The sequence below is a fragment of the Amphiura filiformis genome, chromosome 2, assembly GCF_039555335.1.
Source record: "Amphiura filiformis chromosome 2, Afil_fr2py, whole genome shotgun sequence".
In the NCBI taxonomy this organism is placed as follows: domain Eukaryota; kingdom Metazoa; phylum Echinodermata; class Ophiuroidea; order Amphilepidida; family Amphiuridae; genus Amphiura; species Amphiura filiformis.
Window position 1 is genome coordinate 84883275 of NC_092629.1, and position 27495 is coordinate 84910769.

Genomic DNA, 27495 nt, shown 5'->3' on the forward strand with positions numbered 1-27495 from the left:
GCCTGTCACTCACTGAGATATGTTCAAACCTATGACAATTGGTGATTACTTTAAGAGAATTTTTTGCACTCATTTGTTTAACCCTATTCTATTACCCCCCATCAATTTTGTGCCATATGGTACAAAATGGCTTAATATGCATGTAAAAAAATTATTTACACAAATAAAGTCTTATCTTTGGAACAGTTTTGATAATTTATCATTTCTCTATCCACAAAACACCTTTTTTCCTAATATAACTACCATTAACCCATCATAAAGTGGTTAAAAATGTTGGAAACCTGCATATTTTAACCATTTTTAGGCCACATTTTGCCCTAAAATTAGCCCAAAAATGTCCATAAACTTTTAAAACATAGTCCAAAGTAACTCGGATTTCTTTTTATTATATGTAGAAATACGGCAGTGTATTTAAAACTGCATAAAAATGCCACATTGATGTACTCATACACTTCAAAAATGTAAATCAAAATAATTTTTTCATTATATTTGGCTATGAGCTCATTAATTATTCATGAGCTAATTTGCATAAAATTTACATAATTAAATATTAATCTTGTTTTTCTTAAAGCTTAAAGTCCAAGCTTGTCAATGGTATGCCACTTATTGGTTTTTACCCAACCAATAACACTGCAACACAGTAGTTAATATGATACCTCCACACCACTCAAATATGTGACCCTTCGCCACAACTGAGCCCGGATGTCGCTAAACTTGATTTTGCGCTGCAGCGAAAATTGGTTTGAAAGGTCATTCCGATGAAAAATGATATTTTTAAAGATTTGAAATGATTAATGTGTTTTCTTACACTAGTCCAAGTTTCATTGCAAAATATAGAGTAGAAACAAGTAAAAAACCTCATTTTCTGAAGCTTGTCCTTCTAAAATTATTCCTAAAATTGAGTAAAAAGTGTCCACTGCTACGAAAAATTCTCTCGTTCGAGTGCCGCCATGTTTTTTCACATTGACAAACCAATGTGTGCTGCACTTGTTATGCTAGTTGGTGCTATGTGCTACATAGTTGGTGCTATTTTACTGACATTTTCATACTAGAATGCCATTTTTTATTTGTCCCATTCTAGCACAGAAGTTACATACTAAAAATGTTTAAATTATGGTAACTTGCTGTTAACATTACAAAAAGCATTATACCCAGCCTAGCGCTCTTTTCAGAGCGGGCAGTTCAATAAGTGCTGTCGAGGGTCATCATGCTAATGACACAGTTATTTGTGGTGATAATCAAGTGTTCCAATTGATACTATAATCCTGTCTTTCATGTATTTGATAATTGTAGAATTCACAGAAAAAATAAAACACTTAAAAATCGCAATGCAAAAATGGTACAAACTCGAAATGGCATCTAAATTCATAAGTTTAGTTATTTGTTCTGTTGCTATGGTGATGGTGTAAGATGTTAATTAGTATTAATTAGTGTTTATCTTTATATTTTTTTAAATTGTTTTAACTGTTTCTTATTTGCTTTTATTGTATAAATTGTCTAAAAGCTTTCGTTAACACATCTGATATCAACATTATTGGACATGGTTATGTGTGTGAATTTTCATCCGTTTATTTTTAACGATATCCGATACTGATTAATGAGTATCTAATTAATAACTCATTAAATATGCAAAAATAAGATGAAGTGTGGTTTCTTTCTCTTTTAATAATTAGGATAGGATATAATAAGTGTCTGTGCAAAGTTTGGTGGTGATAACATGTATGAAAGGTAATGGTTGCTATGGTCAAAAGTTGTAAATCATTTAAAAATTGGCAAATTTTGAAACCCCTGACTTTAAACTGTGTTTTCTCGGTTTCGCGTTTTGAAACCGTGACACCTTTGAACGACCATAACTTTACTTCTAGATATGATATGAAGCTGGTTGAAGTGTTTTTTTAAAGCTTATGGTATCGCCTTTGCAAGTATGCCAAAACTTTAAAATGGTTTAGGGGCGACATCCGGGCTCAGTTGTGGCGTGGAGTCACATATACCACTTTTGTGGGGGTAATAGAATAGGGTTAAAACTGTACATATTTGGCTATTTCATTGCTGTATTATTTTCATATCTTCATTATTGTATTATAGTATTCTTTGCATTTTTGTTTTGTAATTATTGTCTGATCTGGACCTCTTGGGAGATCAGTACTTATGGATTGAAAGAGCTTACCAGAATAAAGATAGAATGAATGAATGAATGAATGAATGAATGGTGATCAGCTATGATACAGGTATATAGAGAACAAAGACATTAGATACAAAGATTACCGACTCTGCCATGTGACCTGCTACATGTACCACAAAATGATGTGAAGTCTAAAGTTGGTAGTTTTGAAATGCCCTTGCTACTGCGTTGATGTTCTTTGCTTCAGACGCACATGTTCAAGCCAGAAGTATGTCTGTATGTCCTTTTGCGAATTGGGGGGGGGGGCACTATAGGCCATTTGCAAAGGACATACTACTGGCTAGTATAGGTGCGTGGCAAACAAAGAACATCAACTCAGTCGGCCAGTCTACCGACTCATTTTGTCGTAGCAGGTCACATATTATGTTGCCATGCACCTGGCACACCGTCGACGTCCTATACGATAAATATAAATTTAATACTCCGTTGGTGAGCGACGGGCGAGTGGTAGTGAGCGACAGGCGAGTGGTATTTCACTGAACGTAAGAAAAGGAGTTCTATCTGATTGGCTAGCAATCGATCGCTTAGGTCGCTCAGTAGTCAACTACAAACTCATGCATTCAATTCGATTGAAATCGATTATTCTATTATTGACGAAGATAAAGAGCGTGATAGTGTGTCAATAATGTACATTGTATTGCACCTGGTTTTACCAGCATTCCTTTGTAAAATAATGTTCTCAAAGAGTTGAATATTATCAAAATTTTTACCCAGGATTTCACATTTTGTACCCGCAGACTGCAGTTAAACATATCCACAGCACAATACCGGTCCTCACTAATTAGTACATTTAATTTCCAGTTAGTACATTTAAACGAAACCTGTGATTTACGTGACAACAAATAAAATTTTCTTACAATAGAAATATCATATGGGATACTGATATGGTAGGCCGCAAACGCCACAACGTGGAGCTGCTACGCGTAGCTGACTTTTTGTTCCGTGGAGCCAAATTGACCAATCATGTTAGAGTTTTTCATTACTCGGAGGTAAAACTGACCAATCAAGTACGACTTACTCATTACGTGAAGCGAATTTAGTCATTAAGAATTTGCCAGACGAGCTTCACGTAGTTGCAAGATATCCTCGGTCACGATAGTTATGATTCAAAAGTAATTTATGAAAAGTACGAACCGACTTATTATTAAGATGGACATGCACTCACAAGAAACTCATACAGTATTGTACACAACTATATAGCTAGGCAGAGTGGTGTTAAACCATGCACACAATTCTGCGATCTGCAGTGTATCGCCGGGAGCTGATTTGTACATCTTATGCGGCGTGGCCTCGGAATTCGACCTTCAGCAAACCAGTTCGGATTTACTTTATATACTAGTAGTAGGCCATACATACTGTAGTTACGGTACTGCCCGTTTTCCTATACACAATACTCAGTGCGCTCACCATTGACGCGTGACCTAGTGTATGTTAGAAGTATTATGCCATTGCCTATATGACGTCACTGTGTAAAAAATAACCAGTCAATATTTAAAGTATTCTCTGAAATTCTAGAAAATATAGTTTTGTAACATTTCCTAAATTTTTAGCTAATTTAGGTGTTTGGAAATATTGGTACTTTTGTGTTTTAGGAAGGATATGTAAACGACAGATAACACCAAAAAATATGAACAAATTATTTCTAAACCGTGTTAAGTCTGCAAACCATTATGCTTCTCATTTTCAAGAACGCTGGTTAACAATAAGCAGACTATTGTCTCATTTCGTAAACAAAAGCCCAGACAGTATTGTTACCTTTATGCTTAAGCTTTATAATCATTCACCCAACTGAAACTATAATACCAGCTCATTGTTCATTGCACAGGTAAAACAGACACAAGTGCAGTGTGTATTTAACCAGAGAAGATCTGATGTAACATAGTTGAGCTGTTTTCATTGAGTGTTATCTTGGTTTAATAGCTTTTAATGGGGTTTAAGTCCTTCAAAGGTCGTGGTGAATTCTACTGTAGACATGACTGCATCATGATTATTTTAAAGTCAACAACATTCAACAATATGATCACCGTGATAGTATGACAGTATCAGTACCGTGGGTGTCAGTGATCCTGGCCTGACACAGTAGACAAACAAACAAACAAACACGCCACACACATGGCACATGCATGCAAGGTAACATTGACTATACACTAATCAAACAATGGTATTGATCCTGTACAACTGTTTGTGGTTTATTTACATTCGATTCATTTAAAATCCACATAGTAAACATTAATTTTGGCAAGAGTTTTCTCTCTCTGGAGCGATGATGCATCAACTGGCTCCAGCGTAATGAAAAGATCTAACATGATTGGTCAATTTAGCTCCGCTGAAGCGAAAAAGTAAGCTACTGCGTAGCAGCTCCACGTTAGGCGGTTACGACCAGCCATATACTGATCATGCGAAAATCGTAAAACATAGAATAGAAACAGTGTGGCCGGCTCTCAAAATCTCAAATTGTATGCATAGCCTGAGTCGCACGGGCCTATCTCGAACAAAATAGCTCAAAATCACCATGCGTAGTTGTTGAAAAACGTGAGGATTTATCGTACTACCACGGCAATTCTTAACACGAAGATATAGGGATGGTGACGGTGTGCCTGGTATATTTTAATTTAAAGTGTTCATTTTGTGTTATGCGTCTAATGCATTGTGCCAGTAATGTGAACTAAGTGCTACTTGTGCAAACGTCTGTCATGGTAAAGCTTTAAGGCACAAATCCACTGCTGTGCTCTACATAAGTGACCAACTGCAGATATTATTTAATAGTGAGGCAATTCTGAGTTGATTCTCTTTGGGTAGAAACCACAGAATTAGAGAGGGAGAAGTGGGACCCGACCGCCATGTTGATACAGGCATGGAGCAAAAATTGGGGGTAATCGGTTTCCCTCAGAATGCTCTTGAGGCATTCGTTGTCATGCAAGCGCGACATTACATACTAAGCGTAATTTGACACGCTTCATTGTGAAACGCGTCGATTGCAAGATGCTAAACATGAGACACAGAATTGTTTTCGTTCGTCTCCGTGCACCATCGGCAAAGACCCAAATACCCCCAATTTTCTCCCCATAGCTGATGGCGTACATGGCGTTATAGTGAGTCCTGGTTTTCCTTCTTAAATTCTGTGGTAGAGATAGATCTATGCCAGAGAAGATTTATAAGCAGTCCCATGATACAACTGAAACATCCGGGTACTTGAGAACCAGTCTACTAGAAATTTCAATTGAATGAATACAGCTGTCAAAAGCTTGATGATTCTCTCATGTACACTGTGTGATGAGCGTGTGCGTAACGCCGAAGAAGTGAATCCAACCTTGCCAACTCACTTATGATTGGTTAGTATTTCATTATTGTATCCATGGTCGTGCGTTCGCGTTGTACTTGAAATACGCGACATACGAAATCGGTTGCATCACATACAGCTGTTGGCAGCTGTGTCCATTAAATTGAAATTTTTACTTTTAGTATACTGATTTCTTGTACTTTCAGACTTTTATTCCTCATTCAAATGTGGGTCGATAGTAACAAAAAAGAGCTCATTTGAACAGGGTACCAATGTTCTTTTCAGGGATCATCTCAAAATGCACATCGACCCAAGTTTTGGATATATTTTGAGTGTTTGAAAATCGCGTCTTTGGAACGGGAATCAACAGTGAGCAATTGTGTGAAACTCTGTAATTACTAGACTGGTTCTCAAGTACCTGGGTGTTTCAGTTGTATCATGGGACTGCTTATAAATCTTCTCTGGATCTATGCATTGTAACAGTACAATTAGAAACTTGCTGGAAGTCACTTCATTGCCTAAATTAGTGTTATGGACCATAAACTGATTATTACAATAATGTTCTTTTATCAGGTGAGGATGTGCATGTTTGTGCTTACGGCGCAGCAGTCGACGCCAACGTCCGACTGGATAAGAACTCCTTACGCATCGAGAACACCTTCATCTCAATGGCCAATCAGAGGATGGTTACCATTAGCAACCGGAGTGATGTCATCGTGCATTATCAGTGGAAGCCGTTTGCTACCAGAGATGAAGAGGAGCAACAGAAAGAAAGGTTAGTTCCATTTAGAACTTAAGAATTGAGTCATTTTGGGTGAGTGCTTTTTAAAAGTATGAGTTCCAAGACTCCAGATTGAAATGGTAAATGTGGTAAAAAAAAAGCAACAAGCATGATACACATTATGTGGTGACTGAAATTGATGGTTTAGATGCATTACGACAGGCTAATTTGTATCTACAAAATTAAGTTGCCACAATAATTAGCAATTTTATGAGAAATTTGTAGTAAAAAGTTTGGTATTTTTAGGCCACATGACCAATATAAGCTTAATCTGCTCACAGTGTGTGTAGATTTCAAATGGAGCCATCCATTCAAGTAATCCCTTTTAAATTCACACTCCTGTGTGGAAGATTAAGGTCATATTGTCCATAAGTGGTGTGTAGATATCAGCTGGAATAGCCCAATGCTTAGAATAGCCTCAAAAAAAAAAAAAATAAGATTGACATTTTTGAACTAAAATGTATTATCTGTATGTTTGCTTGTAATGTTAGACTCCTCCACAATCTACATAATTCATGGCAATCTTCTTTAATTCCTGTGTTTAATTCTACTCAGATTCTTCGGTGACTTGAACAACGAGGAAGCAGACGAATATGAACGTTTCTTGCAGGAGTGCATTGTGGATCCGACGCTTAGAGACAAGATGGCCGTCCTCACAAGGACATTCCAAAACAGAAAGAAGGTATGACACAGTTATTGATACTAACTTTTAAAAAAATCATGCAAATTTTCACACACAAAAAACAGCTTCAGGTATTGTGTTGCTATTAATGCATAATTATGTTGTCCATACTTTTATTTATTGCATTATTCTAACTGCACTCCCCTTCAGCGGGCTGTTCCGACCAACCCTTCCTCTGGGCATTAGGGTTAAAGGTCTGGTTGGTGACATGAAAAGAAATTCAATATTTTTCTCCTAACCCGAGTAAAATGTTTAAGGGATCTGGAATGAGCGTTTTGAGCGTTTGACAGTATTTTTGTGGGACATGAGAGCACATCAGACATATCGAATTGCATTCTGAATACGAAGAATGTCTTTCTGATATCAAATAATTTTCATTTTTTGAAATTCACGATATAATACAAATTTTATGACACATTTGACATTTTTGATATATAACAGTCCTCAAAGTAAATTTTATAAATCTAATGATATATTCTTAAAGTGTATGTAGCTGGGAGGAGGAAAGCCAGCGATCAATTGAAAATTTTGACCTTTCATATTGAATGAAGATATGGATTTTTTTCAATTGATCGTCGGCTTTTCATCCCACCTACATACACTTTAAGCACAAAGCATCAGATTTTTAAAGTTTACTTCGAGTATTAGTAGAGTAAAGTTACCACATGTCCCCAAAAAATTGCAACAGAAGGTTTTTTGGTATTTTCTTGCAGTACAAGGTCTAACAAATAACATATCAAAAGTTTAGAAAAATTGAACTTGGGCGAAGGGTCCAAATGTGGCGTAATCAAAATGGCATGCCATAGGCTGGAAAAATACCCATTAATCTACTGATTTCATCAATTTTTCACTTTCGTTATTGTGGGTTCCACTGGTGACAACCTTGTTCAGAAGTACATTACTGGATGTAGTAATGAATCTCTATATTGTCAATTTCAGATGGTCAATTTGACAGCCATAATGAATTTCAAAATGGCCGCCATTTTGGTATTTTGGCTTATGAAGTCAAATCATGCGCATAATTGTAAGGAGAAACATAAGGCGTTAGATTTTCTAAAATAGCCAATATCCTTTGCACCAATATTCTATTAAATTTATATAGAGGTAGGCATACAAACCAAATTGGCAGCAGGAGTGAATTTCAAAATGGCCGCTATTTTGGTATATGTTGGCTTATTGGGTTTAATTATGCACGTATTGTAACTTGAAACTTAAAGCGACAGAACTTTTAAAATAACCAACATCATTTGCACCCATAGCACCATTAATATTATGCTTTCAAGTAGGCATATGTACCGACTAGCTTTTCTCTACCTGGGATGTTGAGCCGTAACTTGAAGAAGATGATGTACCAATTTAGCAGCCATATTTACATTTCAAAATGGGTGTCGGCTATAATCACCATTATAAAAATCAATAGTATATTCTTGAAGTAACACACAATTCATCTTGCTATACCACGATGCGATGCCTTTGCAGTAGTAACATCAACCACATTGTATTATACATGTATGTTGGAATTAATCATCATCATCATCATCATCATCATCATCATCATCATCATCATCATCATCATCATCATCATCATCATCATCATCATCATCAAATTCTTGATCCATATTCTCACATTGGCCTATGTGTCCACATACTCCAGTGCAATTGAGTCTATTCTTTCTGCAGCTACATTTCACTGTGATGCATCCTGCAGAACAATTGCACCGAATCATCTTCAGCAATGATTCTGGTGCTGGACTTCTTTTCATCATAAGTGGAACAAATTTATCACCTTGAACAATCCATCTCCATTAAGTTGGATTCATACCATCACTTTTACCCATCCAATGCATGACCTGTAGATACGTTCTCCTGGAGTAAAGCTTTACAGCTGTGGGTGGAAGTCTTTCAGGTTTAACAAAGCCCTTTGCTGTTCAAACCTTTTTGGAAAGAAACCTGTAGCGTAAGGACTCCAAAGACTCTGATTGCTGACCATTAAACAGAAATACATTGCTCTACAGCCTTCACTTTCTACATATTCTTGATCAATACTGTGAGTGCAAAATGCCTTGTGACAAACTTGTAATACAGGATCACCATTGATGATTTTGTGCATACCTACGCCAAATATTCTTGTGCTTGGTACACCAGTGTACCCATCAAAGACAACTGTGGTCTTGCCATAGTGATCAAATGTGAAAGATGCATAATTATCAGCAAGGATGCTTCCTTCTGCCCACTTCAAGCAATGTAGAAGAGAACCTTCATCAAGAACATAGTGATCAGTCCTTGGAACTGTCTCAGGAGCATAGCTTGTAGCAGTGGTGCTTGATCTGGCTTATGTAAAACATACTTTGCTTCAAACAAAGATGGTGGATATGGTGATAGTTCGTGATAAACTTCCTTATCTAAGCACAGATCTCCAGATTGTTATACAACCAGGAACCTTTGAAACAACAGAGCTGGAGCAATGGTTTGGTCATCAGTGACCTGGACTTTACATTTTGACTCTAGCCTACCATTTGTAGCTATATGAAAGGACAGCCTGTCCTTCCATTTGTTTGACTGTATCTTTACCTACTTTGAACAGGTTTTGCACATTAACATCCTCATCAGCATTTATCCCTTGCATCTACTTGGACTGTCAAGGTCACCGATGACCAAACCATTACATCACTGTTACAAGCCATACAGGACCGTGTGACTTATCAGAGGCTGATGGCCCTGAGACAATTCCAAGGACTGATCACTATGTTCCTCTTCTGATAATCATGCATCTTTCACAAGAGTCGGGTTGCAAATAAGGTAGACATATCAGATGCTAGCAGAAAGAAGCATTCTTCTCAAATGATCTGAACAAACAGATTCTCATTAAACTAATTGGGGACCGTATGCAAGAGAAAGGATACCATGTGATCCACGCTGAAGAAGATGCACATGTTGATACAGTGAAAGCAGCAGTCGCAATGACGTCATTTAAGTCAACAACCCTAATTGTAGAAGACACATCTGTTGGTATTACTTCTTCATTATGCAGAAAAGGATGGCTGCAAAGCAATGGTGTCTCTGTTTAATGGTCAGCAATCAGAGTCTTTGGAATCCTTACTCTACATGTTTCTTTCCTAAAAAAGTTTGCACAGCAAAGAGCTTTGTTGAACCTGAAAGACTTCCACCCACACCCTCTGCTGCAAAGCTTCACTTCAGAAGAATGTATCTACAGGGCATGCATTGGATGTGTAAAAGTGATGGTATGAATCCAAGTGACTGGGGATGGATTGTTCAAGGTGACAAATTTGTTCCACTCATGATTAAAAGAAGTCCAGCACCAGAATCATTGATGAAGATGATTCGATGCAATTGTTCTGCAGGATGCATCACAATGAAATGTAGATGCAGAAAGAATGGGCTCAATTGCACTGGAGCATGTGGACATAATAGGCCAATGTGAGAACATGGATCAAGTACTATTCTCAGATGATGATGATGATGATGATGATGATGACAACCAACAGACATGTATGTGATTGATGTATACTACTGCAAACAAAGGCATCGCATCGTGGTATAGCAAGATGAATTTTGTGTTATAGCTATATGGCTGCCAAATTGGTACATATTCCTACTTAAAAGTGTAATTTTAATGGTACTATGGGTGCATAGGATGTTGGTTATTTTAGAATGTCTGTCGCTTTAAGTTTCAAGTTGCAATAAGTGCATAATTTAAGTCAATAAGCCAACATACCAAAATGGCGGCCATTTTGAAATTCACTCCTGCTGCTAATTTGGTTCGTATGCCTACCTCTATATAAATTTTAATGGAATATGGGTACAAAGGATATTGGCTATTTTAGAAAAGCCAACGCTTTTAGTTTCGCTTTACAATTACGTGCATGATTTGATTTTAAATGTCAAAGTACCAAAACGGCGGCCATTTTGAAATTCATAAAGCTGTCAAATCGATCCATCTGAATACCACAATATAAAGATTTATTACTACATCCAGTAATGTACATCTGAACAAGATTGTCACCACAATAACGAGTGAAAAATGGATGAAATCAGTAGATTAATGGGTATTTTTCCAGCTTTTGGCGGCCATTTTGATTTCGTCACAGTTGGACCCCTCGCCCAAGTTCAATTTTTCTAAACTTTTGATATGTTATTTATTAGACCTCATACTGCAAGAAAATACCAAAAAACCTTCTGTTGCAATTTTTTGGGGTCATGTGGTAGCTGTGTCATATTTTGATCCTACTATATATCAAAAATATCAATTTTCAATCATTTGCCATAAAATGTGTATTACATTGCGAATTTGATATCAGAAGGACATTCTTCGTATTCAGAATGCAATTCGATATGTCTGATGTGCTCTAATGTCCCACAATAAATACTGTCCAAACGTTCATACCCCACCCCTTAAGCACAGGATATTAGTGGTGGCAGTTCAAGTGGGAAATAAAAAAACCTTTGTTCTTATAAAGGTCTGTTTTGCTGTGTTCTTCACATGGGAAAAAATTGCTCTTATGGTTCATTTACTTGATACTAAATGCACCATAGGGACGAAAGGAAGTTTGAATTTAATTTACTTAGATGTCACAGAAGCACCTCTTCTTATTTTTACTCACAACCAGATTGTTGAAAGTGACAGTATGCTATTTGAAGATGAAGTGTTCAGCATCGAGCCTCAGCAGGGAGACATCTGGCCTAATTCTAAAGCTGAGATCAATGTGATCTTCAAACCCACCGAGGCGCAATCCTACACACGCACCGCCTACTGCGACATAACAGGACGTGAGAGTCGTCTGCCGTTGAGATTACGAGGCGATGGGATCGGTCCGCAGATCAGATTCTCATTTGATACTCTGGATATGGGACATATATTTGTGGGTTCAACGCACACATATGAGGTAAGAAGGGCTTTTCCAGTTGAATCCATACACCCCCTATTATAGAAGAGATGCTCTGATTCTTCCACACAGGGAGTGTTAGTACTAAATGGGTTACTTGAATGGGTTACCCCAATAGTGCTGTTATGGTAGATGGAAGTATCCTCAGAGCCTTTTCAAGTAACAACTGAAGTGCTTCAGGGTGATGTGTTAGCATCATTCTGCATCCAAACAAAATTGTTTCGCTTGCCCATGATCACAATAGTTGGAGAGAGCTTGTAGTCGCCTGCTCCGCAGCCGACTGATGATGATGATGATGAATGGGTGACTCCACTTGAAATTTACACCCCTGTGTGGGCGGTTAAGGTCATGTCTTCCAAAGGGGATGTATGGATTTCAACAGAATTAAAAATTGTGGAATTATATTGACTTTTATCAGACATGCACATCAACGTTTTGGATCTATGTTGTGTGATAGATCGAGGCTGTATACACTGTATAGAAAAATATTTTCATGTATTCATTTTTCACTATATTCAGTTTGGGGTTTGTTTCCTTTGGCGGCTTTAAATCAGTCGAGGGAAAAACATGGATCTGTGCGAAACTGTACTGATACCTAATTATTATTTATTAAGATTTGCTGTGTAAAACTCATCAAATTTCCACCTTATTTTTTCAGGTTGTTTTGAGTAACCGTGGTGACATTGATGCAATCTACAGCCTCATCCCCTCCCAGACGACCTTTGGCCCACGTTTCACCTTTACCCCTAACCAGGGTGTGGTCATTCCTGGAGGTCACCAAGCCATACAGATAGCCTTCTCTTCACCCATATTGGGGAACTTTGATGAGAATTTCTTCTTTGATGTGGAAGGGCTACCCACTAAGCTGAAACTAAACACAAAGGGATGTGTAATTGGACCAACGTTTCACTTTGATTTGCCAAAACTGAAGTTTGGTACTATCTCATATGGTAAGTTGAAAAGTAAAATGCTTTAACTTTTTTACTTTGTTTCATATTGGTATAACGTTGAGTAAGTTTTTTTCAGTGAAATACTAAACATGACATGAGTCAATTCATTGAAAGATTTATATGTTTAGGAAGTTAACCAAATGCTTATGGTTTCTGTTATTACATTAAGGGATCTGGAATGAGCGTTTTGAGCGTTTCGACAGTATTTTTTGTGGGCCATGAGAGCACATCAGACATATTGAATTGCATTCTGAATACAACGAATGTCTTTCTGATATCAAATAATTTTCATTTTGTGAAATTCACGATATAATACAAATTTTATGATATATTATTAAAATTTGATATTTTCTACATTTTTGATATATAACAGTCCTCGAAGTAAATTTTATAACTCTAATGACATATTCTTAAAGTGTACATGTATGTAGCTGGGAGGAAAAGCCAACGATCAATTGAAAATTTTGACCTTTCATATTGAAGATATGGATTTTTTCCCAAAAAGACCTAATTTTTTTGGTGTTTTGGGAAAAAATCCATATCTTCAATAATGAAAGGTCAAAATTTTCAATTGATCGTCGGCTTTTCATCCCATCTACATACACTTTAAGTATAAATCATCAGATTTATAAAGTTTACTTCGAGTAGTGTTAAATATAAAAAATATCAATTTTTAATCATTTGCCATAAAATGTGTATTACATTGCGAATTTCAAAAAATCAAAATTATTTGATATCAGAAGGACATTTTTCGTATTCAGAATGCAATTCGATATGTCTGATGTGCTCTAATGTCCCACAATAAATACTGTCCAACATTCATACCCCATCCCCTTAAGGTAAAGACAGAATATATATGTAAGGTATGCCCATGTAGAGTAGAACATATAAAGCTAAATATGAAATTTCATAAAAACCTGTATTTTCCAGAGATCATTTTGGAAAGCAAGAAATATCACTCATTTGATACATGTACAACTTTATCAGTCTACATAGCACTAGAAAGAAAAACTAAGAATTATCAAGAGGTTTTCCAAAATTTGTTTTGTTCACTTCCTTGTTTATTGAGTGTATCATCCTACTAGTCTTGTTTTCAATCTGAAATTGACACAATCTGAAAGTGGCTCAGTGAGACAAGACAAGGTACAACTTCATGATGTCTGAATAAAAAGCCAGCAAGTCATGTCAACTCCCAATTTGAAATAAGGGCCCCAACAATCTAAGAGTCAAAAGTTATTAATGTAACCGTACTAAGAAATTAAATTTGTTTTTCAGGATTCAAGAATACACAGACAGTCACCCTGGTAAACACAGCTCTGGTTCCAATGACCTATCAGCTTCGTGTACCTGGTGATGGCAGTGGGGAGGTTGTATGTGCTACTAGTGGTGAGGTGACACTAGGGCGTACTAATCTCACAGTTCAACCCAAAGAGTTTGTGATAACGCCACAACTGGGAACTATTGGCTCTCAGAGTGAAGTCAAAATTGAGGTAAGCATGATTTTCTTTAATTTAAGTGCTTTTTAAAAACTTTTTATTTGGTAAATAACCTGTGGTATAGATCATGACTATCATTATACAATATACCATAAAGATTTGCCTAATGATGCACATATATGCTCCTTTTGGTCCATGCCCTTATTTCCTGATGTGATTTTTATGGGAGGGCACTTTTGTTTGCTAAAGTTTAGATTTTACTCACAAATAACAACTTTTCCATCTTGGCGGAGGCTTTCATTGGATTTGATCATTCAAATCCACATTTTCTGTGAAACCAGAAGTAGTTTTCTGGGAAAGTGGATCAGTTGATCTAATAAATTCCTTTGATGAGATGACCAAATTGGCTATTCCATTTGAAATCCATACACCCCCTATGGAAGACATGACCTTAATCTCCCACACTCCCTGTGTGGAAGGTTAAAGTCATGTCTTCCATAGGGGTATATGGATTCAAATGAAACAGCCCAATATTACAGAGAGTAAATGTTTACTTGGTTTAGCATGCAATTATTTTGTTTGTTTTTGTTTTTAGGTGGAGCTTACTTCCAACACAGTGAAGAAATATGACATGTCATTAGTGGTTGACGTTGAAGGTGTAGGGGATGAGCTGCTGGCACTGCCGATATCTGCCAAGTAAGTTAAATTAATCAATCATGTTAAGTAAGTTAAATTATCAATCAATGTTGAAGGAATGAGCTTTTGCCAATATCGGTCAAGAAATGCAAGTTAAGCGCTGTCTCTCTTTTTGATACAGCCCAACAGCCTCTATTTAGAGTCAAGCAAGCAGGGTTTGGGTGTGTGCATGACTTGTAGATTAATATAGGTAGAAGTGCTGGATGTCTGTTGCTTTAAATTTTACTTTGTCTTCAGTGATGGTGATGTTGGTAGGTATGCTGCTCCACTCAATTAGAGTATGTGGGATAAAGGATTATACTTACAGTTACAGCATCTTTTTGTTTTGTCATTCTTTAGGTGTGTAGTACCAGCCATCGCTATAGTCACGCCAATTATTGACTACAAGCGTTGCTTCTTGAATCATCCATATGAGCTGAATGCTAAGCTATTCAATGACTCAGATCTACCTGCTAAATATGACTTGATACCACAGGTATGGTATTTATTTGTTTGTTTCTATGCATATTACCGATGTAGACAATCAATATCTGTGCAAATTAGAGGTGCACACCTTTAACTACACATATTTGCTAAAAACAATATGGAGTATAAATAAATATAAATAAATAATATCATAGGGATTCTTGGTCGCTTTTTAGGTGATGAAAAAAGAAAACCCTGTTCTACGGGCCCAACCGACCCAGATTTTGAAAAAAATTGGGAAACAAATGTTCCTGTACAAATGAATGCCGACCCAAATTTCTGAAATTTCAGGAACAATTTTGTAGTTTCTCAAATTACAAATTATTTGGTGATTTTGGGTCATTTCCAAAAAAAACAAGTCTACAGGCCGACCCTACTTGAAAGGTCCGTCCGCATGTAGAACAGGTTGTTTTTTGTCGCCTCAACACAACTTTTGGGAGAGGATCTATATCTGCCAGACCCACAAAGCTGCACAATTTATAGAAAGTCACAGATTACAGTGGCCCAAATCGTTCCATAAACCATTCCAAGGATATGCAGTTTAAGCGCAATCCCTTTTTGACCTACATAAACCTTCACAGCCTGGATCAGCTCCCCAAGTTGCGTACAGGTACAGTACAAGTAGACCAAGGTAATTGGCATTGAGTTCCTTTCCAGGGGAATTTGAAGCTAGTTTTTCCAATTTGAAGCTAATTTTTCCAAGAGAGCGGAAAAGTTCATCGCCGGAGCTTGAACCAGGCTGTCATGCACTGGAGTTAAGCACTTTACCGATTGAGCTAATTAGTCTGCTGTCAATAATTCATCATGCATTTATAAACCTCTCATTGTAGCTTATTGATGAGACCACTCTAATGGAGTATACCAGTCCACAGTCTACTGGTATCATTCCTTCTCACTCCACTGTAGAGGTGCCATTAGTGATCACACCACAAGCACTGGAAGAGATTGATGCGGTAGCTGAATTCAGCATCTTTGGTAGTGTTGAACCACCACAGGTAAGTTAGAATAGCCAATCCTAGCTGAAAAAAGGAAGAAAAAAAGTAGAAAACATTTACCGCTAAAAATGAATATAAATTGGACATAAATTCACAAGCCTCGGCACACCTAACAGAAATTTGCTGACCACTGTGACCCAAGATCACCCCATAACCTTAAAAGTGCACACCCTATACATACCACAATAAACCATCACAACCAGGATCGGCTCCCCAAGATCTCGTACAGGTAACCGTGACAATTCAACGATGATCATTGAACTCGTATTGAATCATGCAATGGACTCTGCATGCAATACGCTGCTTCTAGTAAGAGCAAGGCAATACATGATTGGGGAGAACAATGATGCAACGGGCTCATCGAACGCACTGTTGCCAGATTGTATTTGGACGGGGTGTTTTGGTTTGCATCTTTCTGAACTTATTTCCAAAGCTTTCCAATCAATTACTAAAAAAGTCTATTGCAATTGACAAATCAGCAAATGACCGTAACTTTGAAAATTGCCCCCTGGTTTTTAAATCTTCATAGAATATATGAACCATGGGTATGGATAGCTTTTTAATTTTACCATTTATCTGTTTTATTTTTATTTCCTCAATTGCAGCAAGTACAACTAATGGCTATCGGAGAGGGTCCTGTTGTCCATGTGACTCCAACAGAGATAGACTGGGGACACACACCTGTCCTCACAAATGTTACAAGAGTTGTGACTCTTTCTAACGAGTCACTTATCCCGGCTCCATTCAGGTGTACAATGGTAAGTGTAACAGCCTAGTTTTCCATGTGACTCTAGCAGAGATAGACTGGGGAGTTCCCAGTCCTCCATGGGGACAGGTGATAGAAGAGTTGTGACTCTTTATAACAAGCCAGTAATACCAGTTCTATTTAAGTACCTACACTACAAGATTCCTGTTGTGGCGACTGCAGAGGTACACCGTCGCCAAGGTACTTGACTGGTACTGTGCAATACCAGGGTAGTAACAGTGTAGTATCAGTGCAATATAACTGCTGGTGGTTCCTGTGCAGTAGCAGCATTGGTACTGTGTAGGTTCTTTATTACCTTGGTGATGGTGTACCTGTGTAGGCAGCCCCAATAGGAATCTGGTAGTGTAATGTTCCTTAATACAAGAGTTGTGACTCTCTCTAACAAGTTGCTTATCCCAGCTCCATTTAAGTGTTCATGGCAAGTGTGCAAAACTAGTGTTTCTTACTTTGAGGACATACACCAGTCATTACAGATGCTACAAGTGTCAGTGCTTAGTATTATTTAGTTTGGGGACAGGTCCTCACAGATGTTACAAGAGTTGTTTCTCTTCTTCTTCCTATGAGTCACCAACCCCAGCTCCATCGTGTGTGTGTGCAATGCATAATCATGTCACTGTTCGTTTTGCTTTGATTATGTTGGGTTAATGTACGAAGTGGATGTAGCACTGGCCTGTAACCACCCGGCATCACCACTACTGTCTAGGTTTGATTCCCAACTGAGCACAGTTACCAATCTATGCCCATCCTCGTAAGTTTTACTCAAGTACTCTGGTTCTCCTCCTGCATTCCATTCCTCCTGCAAGTCTTATCCGGTTCATCTTGTTGTTTTTTACCTTTATTAAATTATTGTACTTTAACAGTGCCTTGAAATCCAACTTGGTCACATGTTATCATGTTTATGAATCCCTGTATTTTATATATTTTTTATTTTAAATGTTTTGTTACGCAGATGCGCCCTAACACACTGTGGGTTGTTGAACCATGTGAGGGTGAGATTCCACCTGAAGAAAGCATAGAACTCAAGCTGACAGTGTTCTTGGATGATTGTATAAGGTAAGGAATTGTATATGTTGTTACACTATGCACCTACCTTTGATGTGCTGTCCCAAAATGTGTCATTTGTGGATGATTGCATGTAACAATTTTCTCGATATCTGAATATAGAGATTACTTGAATGAAAATTTCACTCCAGTATAGATCTTATGAAATTTTTGACTAAACTGATTTATGATATACTTGTTTCTTACTAGATTCCAAGATAAGCTAGCGATAGACTTTGACAACAGCCAGACACGTACCATCAAGATTCAAGCTTACGGGCAGGGTACAACTATCGTATCCAATCCACCCATCACTCCTGGTATTGAGCTGGGTCACCACTTTAGGTAAGTATAATGTATTGTAACTAAATAAATTATACTTAAGAACTCAATCTTCATACAACACTGTGTATAATGCTGTTGGAAGTCCTCCAAATTGAATTCTTCAACTGCCACTTGCTATAATTTCTCATCATAATTATCCACTATTGTTTTCACCTACAGCAAAGGTCCAATAAAACGCCACTTTGTATTGACCAACAAAGGTCGTAGGCATCAGCAACTGTTCTGGAGTACTGAGGGATTCAGTCCAAGGCCTAGGACCAATAAAGACAAAGACTACAATCCATTGGATGTCAAATATCAGGTAAGATAAAGGGATTATTAACACCATTGAGTCAAGACTTTATATTGACTAACAAAGGTTGTAGGCATCGCAGTGAGCAGAATCTTGGTCAGCTATCCAGTTACTACCACACAGAATAAAGCAATTCTATCGTGGTAACTGGATAGTTTGTCCAAGATTCTGCTTTCTGCATGGGCATCAGCAGGTGTTTTGTGGATTATTGAGGGATCAGCAAAATAAATAGTTGCCACACTTGCTCAAAACAAATCAAATGCATGTCATACCAATAGTATGAAGGCGAGTGATGACAGGTCTGTTATGAATTTGAAGTAGACACTCTGCCTTGTATCCCACCCTTTGCCCTGTATCCCACCCTTCCGGACTCCCCATCTTTCAATGTTGGAGGGTCTCACGGATCTGATGACAACATGGCTTTGTCCAGCATTGAATTGGGAGAGCGGGGGAAGAGATTCACTAAAAGAGAGTCAAAATGTGCCAACATATATTTCTGTGATTGTCGACTGACCAAAAAAGACAGACTATTCTGTCGGTCCGTGTCACGTCACTTCCGGTTGATGATGTTCGAGTGAAAACAAGTCCCTAATTCAATTTTTGTTGATGATTTCTGTCATTGGTGTTATGTAAATTTCGATCGCAAATAGTCAGTGGAATCAAACAACCGTTTCTAAGTCTTCAGAGTGAAAGAAACTTACTTGATTTACCTTTTATATACTGACAAACTTAAAATTAAATTCCATGGTCGAGTGTCGTTTTTTCCGAAATTGAATGCCACTCCAGCAACATCGCTATGTAGCCTCCTTCACAGCCAGTTTCTGTTGTTCACAACAAACCGTGAGCCACATGCAGTTTGGGCCCGAGACTAGAGGTAGCCCGGATGTCCGACCGACAGAATAATACATAATAGCTGCTCTCTGGTGCTTGCTTCATTTGAGGGGTGTTCTGCAGTGTCAAAAGTTACAGCTGCCGTTTGAAAAGTAACATAAAAATTATGGGCCATTCCTATTTTACCAACTATTTTATCAATTACAAAATGTTGAGATTTCCACTGCAATACCCCAAATTTACTGTAGGTCAAATAGGTTCATGTAAGCAGGACATTATGATGACTTACAATGGGTGGGGGGATATTACAAAATCACACAGGCAAGACTTTAGAATAATGCTTCTCCCTTCATGTAAGCATTATCACAAATTTGGTTTGAGGGTTTAGGGTTAGAGTTTAGTGCTACAATCCTAGCGGAAATTAGTTGCCACACCAGCATTGTTGTTAAAATCATACGCTCGCCAGAGTTAAGTATGTGATATGTTATACATTTCTGCATATTATTTTTACAATTGTTGAAAATTAACAGTCAGCTTACAGTCTCCCCTTTCCCATCCCCCTTTTTCAATGTTAGGAGACTGTAATGTAGAAAGGATGACGGTGTTGTCCAAATTAACATTGTAATAGGGGAGCGGGGAAGGATGTTAGCCAATTAATGCTTTGGTGTGGCAAGCTTTTTCACCAGGATTGTAGGGTTTAGGGTTAGGGAAATAAAAATTTTGTGATTCTTACATCAAGTTAAGACCATATTCTGCCACCAATGGGCTATGCGGCGATCATAACAATATGAATAAGACTGTCTGAGGTCATTGACCTTATTGTATCATTTCTCTTTTCCCTACAGCGTATGCCACCACCACCTCCACCACCAAAGCCTGTGTTTAGTTTGGCACCATCTAGATTTGAGTTGGAACCAGGAGAGAGTGTAGAGGTCACATTGGAAGGACAGTCTGATGAGTAAGTAGATGTGAACTGCTCCCACAAAATGAGCGTTAAGTCGCAAGTTTCGAGACATTCCACCTGTTGAGTTGATGTTCTTTGCTTGAAGACACCTTACCTGTATTGGCAGTGACAGAATTGAATACAGAGTTCAGAATATTATATCCCCATTCACAAAGGGCATACCTGACTAATACAGGTGTCTTCAAACGAAGAACAGCAACTCAACTATAGGATGGTCTCAGTACTCCCAACTTGCAACTTTATTCACATTTTCTCTTTATGTATTTGCTCGCATGCTGTATAACAGAGTTTAGCTCAACACCATGTAGATTTCCATTGAGTATAGAGCATGCAGAAATGATCTTCTAAAGTAGCTCAACACTCAGTGAACAGAGGCAATATTTCATAAGAAAATTGATAAATAGACATGTACATGTTTTGATGGATTTCCAGATTTGGGGCCATATTTGATTCCGGATATGAAAAAAAAAATTTGGTTGCATAAAACATAGGCTTAAGTTCCTGCAGTAATTTTCTGTGGGTTGTCCATGAGTTTGATGTACATTTCAACTCTGTTTCTAATTCCAGCCCTAAAGTTATCAAGAGCAATATTATTTCCCTGAACATTACGCATTTTGGCTATAAACCTTTTCCCAGACATCACCAATCAATCAATCAAATTGGATCCATCATTTGAGTTATCCACGCCCAAATGCAAATACCACACTGACATGCATAATCAATGTTTTGTGACTCGCTGCACACCTCATGTAGTGCCCAGCTCATGATACGGATTAAGTTATTTTACATCTACTCTGTTTCTTTGTTTTGTCTTCAGGCCTAAAGTTGTGAAGGAGCGAATGATATGTCATGCAATCATTGGCAAGGCAAGCGGCAAGGAGAAGATCATGAAGACGGATATCAGTATTGAGTTTATAAGTCCACTGCTGGAATTCTCTACTAGACAAGTCATGTTCAGAGTAGACAAGGTTAGTAGTATATGATATGTCATGCAATCATTAGCAAGGCAAGCGGCAAAGAGAAGATCATGAAGGCGGATATCAGTATTGAGTTTATAAGTCCACTGCTGGAATTCTCTACTAGACAAGTCATGTTCAGAGTAGACAAGGTTAGTAGTATATGATATGTCATGCAATCATTGGCAAGGCAAGCGGCAAGGAGAAGATCATGAAGACGGATATCAGTATTGAGTTTATAAGTCCACTGCTGGAATTCTCTACTAGACAAGTCATGTTCAGAGTAGACAAGGTAATTCTCATTTGTTTCATTTCTACTTTCCCTAGTGAAAATGGCCTATTCCGGTTATAATCCGTAGCGCTAGGTTGCTTTTTGGGGTCCCGGACCCACCAAAATAGAGTTCGGACCCCTTGTTTTTAACTTTCCTGCAAGTTCAGGGGTCCCTGCATACCCCCAGTTTTTTCAGTCTAGCGCTATTGCAGACATACTATTTATGCTGCATTTGTGCAACTCGGGACTCACCAAACTCTACTCCGGACCCCCTACTTTTTAATTTTCTGCTAGTTCTTGGGTCCCTGTGGACACTGGAATGTTTAGTTCTAGCGCTACCCCTGATTATTATACACCCTATGGAAGACATGTCCTTATCTCCCACACGGGGGGTGTAGATTTCAAATAGAGGCACCTATTCAGGTAACAGCATTTGAACTTCACTCTCATTATGTGGAAGATTAAGGTCAAGTCTTCCATAGGAGGTGTATGAATTCAAATAGAATAGCCCATTCCGTCAGATATATGTGACACGATCTGTGTACATGTTCTGTCCAAGAATGAATTATTCAGACAATAAGTACCTAATTATATTAAATACCAGAGAACTTCAGCGGTCTGCCACTGAAATAATTTGAATCCTACTATAACCCATTGTTTTCTGTTCATTCTTTGCAGCATCCTGATGATGTGTTAATGAAGCAGCAGGAGGAACTAACCCTTACCAATGTCTCATCTCTTCCACTGACTACCTATCTGGAGCTAGAGGAACCATTCCAGTTCATCACAGTAGGTGGTGATGAAGTGTGTGCTATGGTAAGAGATGGATATAATTAGTCATGCATGTACGAAGTCTATAGGGTGTGAATACTGACCATAGTAACTAATGAAACACCCAATTTGACCCGAATTTAGGAGAAAACACCTTTTTTGCAATAAAATGACATAAAATGAATAAATTGAGCAGCCAGAATTTAGGAGAAAACACCTTTTTTGCAATAAAATGACATAAAATGAATAAAATGACTTACACCCCTACATACACATATGCACACACCCCTACATGTTTTCACCAACAAACATGGACCCTATGCTGTTAACAGCGTAACTGTGAACATCTATGCACTGACATTTCACTATTGAAAGCATGGACTTTTGTGGTAAGATAAGGTATTTAACCACTTAACTGTGGACCTGGTATTACACCTATGATGGTGGACCTATACGTCATATACATTATTACGGAGTGTAGCACCCTCTGCTGCTTTCTTACAACTGTGGACGTCCACTGTTACGGTGGGTCCGCACTTTATGAGTGAAATGTCATAGGTTGGTGTACGTTTGTCGGTGAAAACAAATGCACACAACATACCCACTTACATATATATCAAATATTTTTATTAGATTTCTGCAGGAGCACTGCATAAGTTGGCTAGAGGCAAACCAAACATAGCTCTATTTTGATTGGTTACTCAGATGATTTTATCATGTAATTAACCAATCAGAAGCACTTTAAAAATGGCAGTATTGTTCAGGGGGTTAACATGTAAAAGCCCTTATTCATTGTTTTTTAAAATTTATTTTACCTATGACAGGAGATGCCAATGGACGTTGGCGAGAGTCGTACATTGACCGTCCAGTTTGACCCGTCCTACCAGCCAGATGCGCACTCAAGAGTGGCAGAGAAAATTATCACAATCAAATATCAAGAACATCCGCATGTGGTAAGTGTAGTTATTCTGTAGCCTTCAAGAGAGGGGGAGGGAGGGAAGGAGAGGGAGAGGGATTGAGGTATAGGGAATGACACGGACTGAGTCACAGTATGTTGGGTTCAAATCTCAACTTATTTACCCAAGTAGCCATGATATTAAAGGCAAGGGATGACTTCAAAACCCAACTGCTGGTTGACTGTCAGTTTTGAAGCCATCTCAAACCATACCACACTAAAAAGAAAAAAAAAGATCCTTTCACCAACAGCATTCTGAAATGAACCATGCACACTATGCAGGTGGGCCTAAAGGGCGAAAAGGTTGTAAAAGAGAAGGAGGAAAGGAAAAAGTATATGAGTGCAAATGAGGCAAAAAATGTGTGATTTTCTTCCAAATTGTCATTTTTACACCAATTCTGTGGTTACATTTAGATTCCTTGACTTCATGCCTTTCAAAAAAGTATAGTTTTACATAGCTTGCAAGAATAATAATAGGAGGGCGGGTTAGTGTAGTGGTCTTGTTACTCGCTTCTCACCACTGTGGCCGGGGTTCAATTCCCCGCTGTGCCACATGTGAGTTTGGTTGCCGATCCATCCTTGTCCTTGCAGGTTTTTCTCCGGGTGCTCCGGTTTTCCTCCTGTATCTAAAATCGGACCTCTTCCCATATCCCTGTCCCGTCATATCCGGATGGCATCCCTTGAATTTATTATCCTCTGAGCACTATTGGGCTAAGCATGGCTTCGGTCAAATGTTATAAATAAATAAGTTATGGCACTTTTACCACATGCATGTCTGAGGTGCACATCTGCCTAATACTAATAATTGTTCCAATAACACTTTATTCTCAGGACTATGTTGGCTTGCGCGGTGAAGTCTACTTCCCAAACCTCACCTTCCAAAAGATGCAGGTCGACTTTGGTTGTATCCTGAACGATACGGAAGTCACCCGCTATGTCGAGATCACCAATAACTCCCCCATGCCAGTCAAATACTCTTGGTCATTCCTGGAGCCATCCAAGCCCATCATGTTGTACCCAAGCGCCATTCAGCACTTGCCCGTGGAGGATGAAATGGCAGAAGGTGACCACGTGGTGGCGTTTGACGACGAGCCAACAGTCACGGAGGTGCCGGATGAGGATGGGGAGATTGATGATGTTGGAGGAGGAGAGGGTACGGTTGTCACAGAGAAGAATGTAGCGGACGATTTAGATGAAACCGAAACAAAGGTGAGTTCAGTACAATGTGATCTTTACAGGATTAGTTGGAAAAGAAAGTTTTTGATGCAATTGAACTACTCAGAAATATGAAATTCTAGCTGAAAACAATAAGTAAAGTAGACAGACAGGTGGTTAGCTAGGGCATTGGATAGAAATAAACAGGTTAGATAATAATGTTGAATGTTGATCTATTATTTCTTCATAGCTTGGTACTGATGATGACGCTGCAACTATGACACACATGACAGAGACGGCCACTGAACCAGACATGGAACCCCATCAACCAGAACCACCCCATATGCCACCTCCCCAACCACTCCATCTAGAATCATCCTCCAAAATCAGCATCATGTCCTCCAAGAAAGGCGCCATGTCTGACAGGACCGATATAGAGGGTGGCTGGAAGAAGGGATCTCGGAAAGGGACATCAAGGAAGTCCACAGGGAAGAGTCATCATACAAAGTCTGCGTCTAGTAAGTCTGGGACGAAGACTCCCGGGACGGAGAGAGGAGACCATCCAAAGGTTGAAGACGTTGTTAAGGAACTGGATGAAGAAGTGCCTGACCAGGTAAGTTAAAGATTGTATTGTCTTATGAGCACAAGAACGTCTTTTGTGATCTGAATAGTTGCTTTACGTAAAATACAACTATTCCAGTTGAAATCCATACACCCCCTATGGAAGACATGACCGCAATCTCCCAGACAGGGGATGTAGATTTCAAGTGGAGTCATCCATTCAGGCAACCCCATTTGAAATTCACACTCCCTGTGTGGAAGATTAAGGTTATGTCTTTCACAAGGGGGGGGGGGGTGGATTTCAACTGGAATGCCTCAATCTGTGCAGCACTACTGTCAGTACATTGGCAGATGTTTTCTCTATTGCTTTCCTTGCGACCAATAAGCCATCAAAATTTATTACTTTGAATTGATATTGAACCTTTTTTCTAGATAAATATTGGGATAGAGCACTCACACAACGATATATAACCCAATATCAGCGAACAAGGCCCTCTGTGATGTTCCAAATTATATAAATATCTCAACTTTTATACTGTATTACTTTTGCAGCCTGATGCAGCTCAAAGCTCAGATGCAGTTGCCGAGGAAACCGAGGAGCGTACACAAAGTGTTGCCAAGTCATCTCGTCCTCCTAGTGTTGCGCAAAGACACAAAGCCAAGCTGGCGTATATACAGACTATTACAGAGCCTACTGAAGTAGGCATTGAAGAGGTAGGTTGAAAGAGGGAATTGTGCCCTCTTCTCAATTTCATACATATGGAGAACTCCAGGGTGCCCTGACCAAAAAAAAGAAAGAAGGAAGAAAGAAAGAAAGAAAAATCAAAAATTATTGCCTATGGTCACACATTGATATTTCATTCATTTTTAGATTTCATTTGTACTCTTGGAAATTTTACCTAAGAATAAAATCCTAATAGCTGTAGGGAGAAGGTGAGGGAAGCCAGCCTGTACTGTGGTTTTTTTTGTTTATTACAGTCAGTGATGTGTTGAGGCTGTCATCATGTGCACTGACGCTCATCTAAGCAACTCCTTTAAACATGCATGTTTGATAAAGCTCTTATGATTTGAAGCTTCGCACAATAAATTTGCTTTGACATCACTATTTGAACTTGGCAAAAAGCGACTATATATTATTTTTCGGCAAGGTCTGACTGCTCTTCCTGATTATTGCGTAAAAAGAACTAGGTCACGCAATACTACCCAGCTTGATCTGCCAATGAGGTGATTTAATTAGCCAGTTCCAACCCCACTTATGTGTTTATGCCAAGAACCTTGCTGAAAATTTTAAGCCTCTTGATAGAATTTATATACAGCTCAAAATGATATGACAATAAAATGATCAAATTTGCCTATCTCCACACAACAGGTGTTTGATATTCTGCCCTTATATGGCATGCTGATGCCAGGAGAATCTGATACAGTCACATTCACTTTCTATGGCCATGCTGATATCGGCTCAGAGGCCAAGGCGCTATGTGATGTGGAAGGCGGACCATGTTATGAGTTAGACCTACAAGGGGAAGCATCCGTTGTGCAGTATGAATTTGACACCAAGTTTATCGACTATGGGCGAAGGGTAAGTTTATATTTTGTAATGTAGAAGGGAGATTAGGATTAGGGTTAGTAGGATCAAGGCTCTATGTGATGTGGAAGGCGGACCATCTTATGAGTTAAGACCTACAAGGTTAAGCTTACATAGTACAATATGAATTTGACACCAAGTTTATCAACTACTGGCAAAGGAAAATTGTCTATTTCATAACATACAAACTTTAGGAATTAAGAATTTTGGAGTTTAGTTTTAGAATTAACTGAAATTCCTCTTTTGAGGACATGCTGATATTGGTTCAAAAGCCAAAGCTCTTACGCTTGTTCGGCTTAATAATTGGTGAAAAAAATAAGAACCATTCATATAGAATGGCATTCACAGTTGGGCACAACACTTACGCTAGTTGCATAATGCGTGACTGGCAAGTGCTTATGTGAATTTACGCGAGGTTACGATTTTATTGACTCGCGCAGTAACAAAAACATCATTTTTGCCCATTTTCACCGAACAAACTTTATGTGACAAAGAGAATTAGACCTACAAAGGCAATTGACACCAAGATCTGGCTTTCAGTCTTTTGTTCCTTCCTGCACTGAGAGAAAAAGTGGAAATTTTCGCACATTTAATTTTTCGTGTGCTGCTAATTTTGAACCGTTTCCCTTGT

At 38.5% G+C, this 27495-nt stretch overlaps 1 protein-coding gene across 1 annotated transcript in view; it reads left to right on the forward strand.

Moving 5' to 3' along the window:
• LOC140144203 (hydrocephalus-inducing protein homolog) overlaps positions 1–27495 on the forward strand; it is a 189746-nt gene that overhangs the window by 29302 nt on the left and 132949 nt on the right. The window contains 20 exon segments of the mRNA XM_072166023.1: positions 6036–6237; positions 6799–6925; positions 11554–11829; positions 12488–12779; positions 14055–14269; positions 14811–14911; positions 15251–15386; positions 16207–16371; positions 16977–17129; positions 18087–18190; positions 18389–18523; positions 18683–18824; positions 20492–20604; positions 21428–21578; positions 22516–22653; positions 23433–23561; positions 24395–24772; positions 24969–25331; positions 25832–25993; positions 26649–26858. Of these exon segments, the coding sequence (XP_072022124.1) occupies positions 6036–6237; positions 6799–6925; positions 11554–11829; positions 12488–12779; positions 14055–14269; positions 14811–14911; positions 15251–15386; positions 16207–16371; positions 16977–17129; positions 18087–18190; positions 18389–18523; positions 18683–18824; positions 20492–20604; positions 21428–21578; positions 22516–22653; positions 23433–23561; positions 24395–24772; positions 24969–25331; positions 25832–25993; positions 26649–26858 (3692 nt within the window).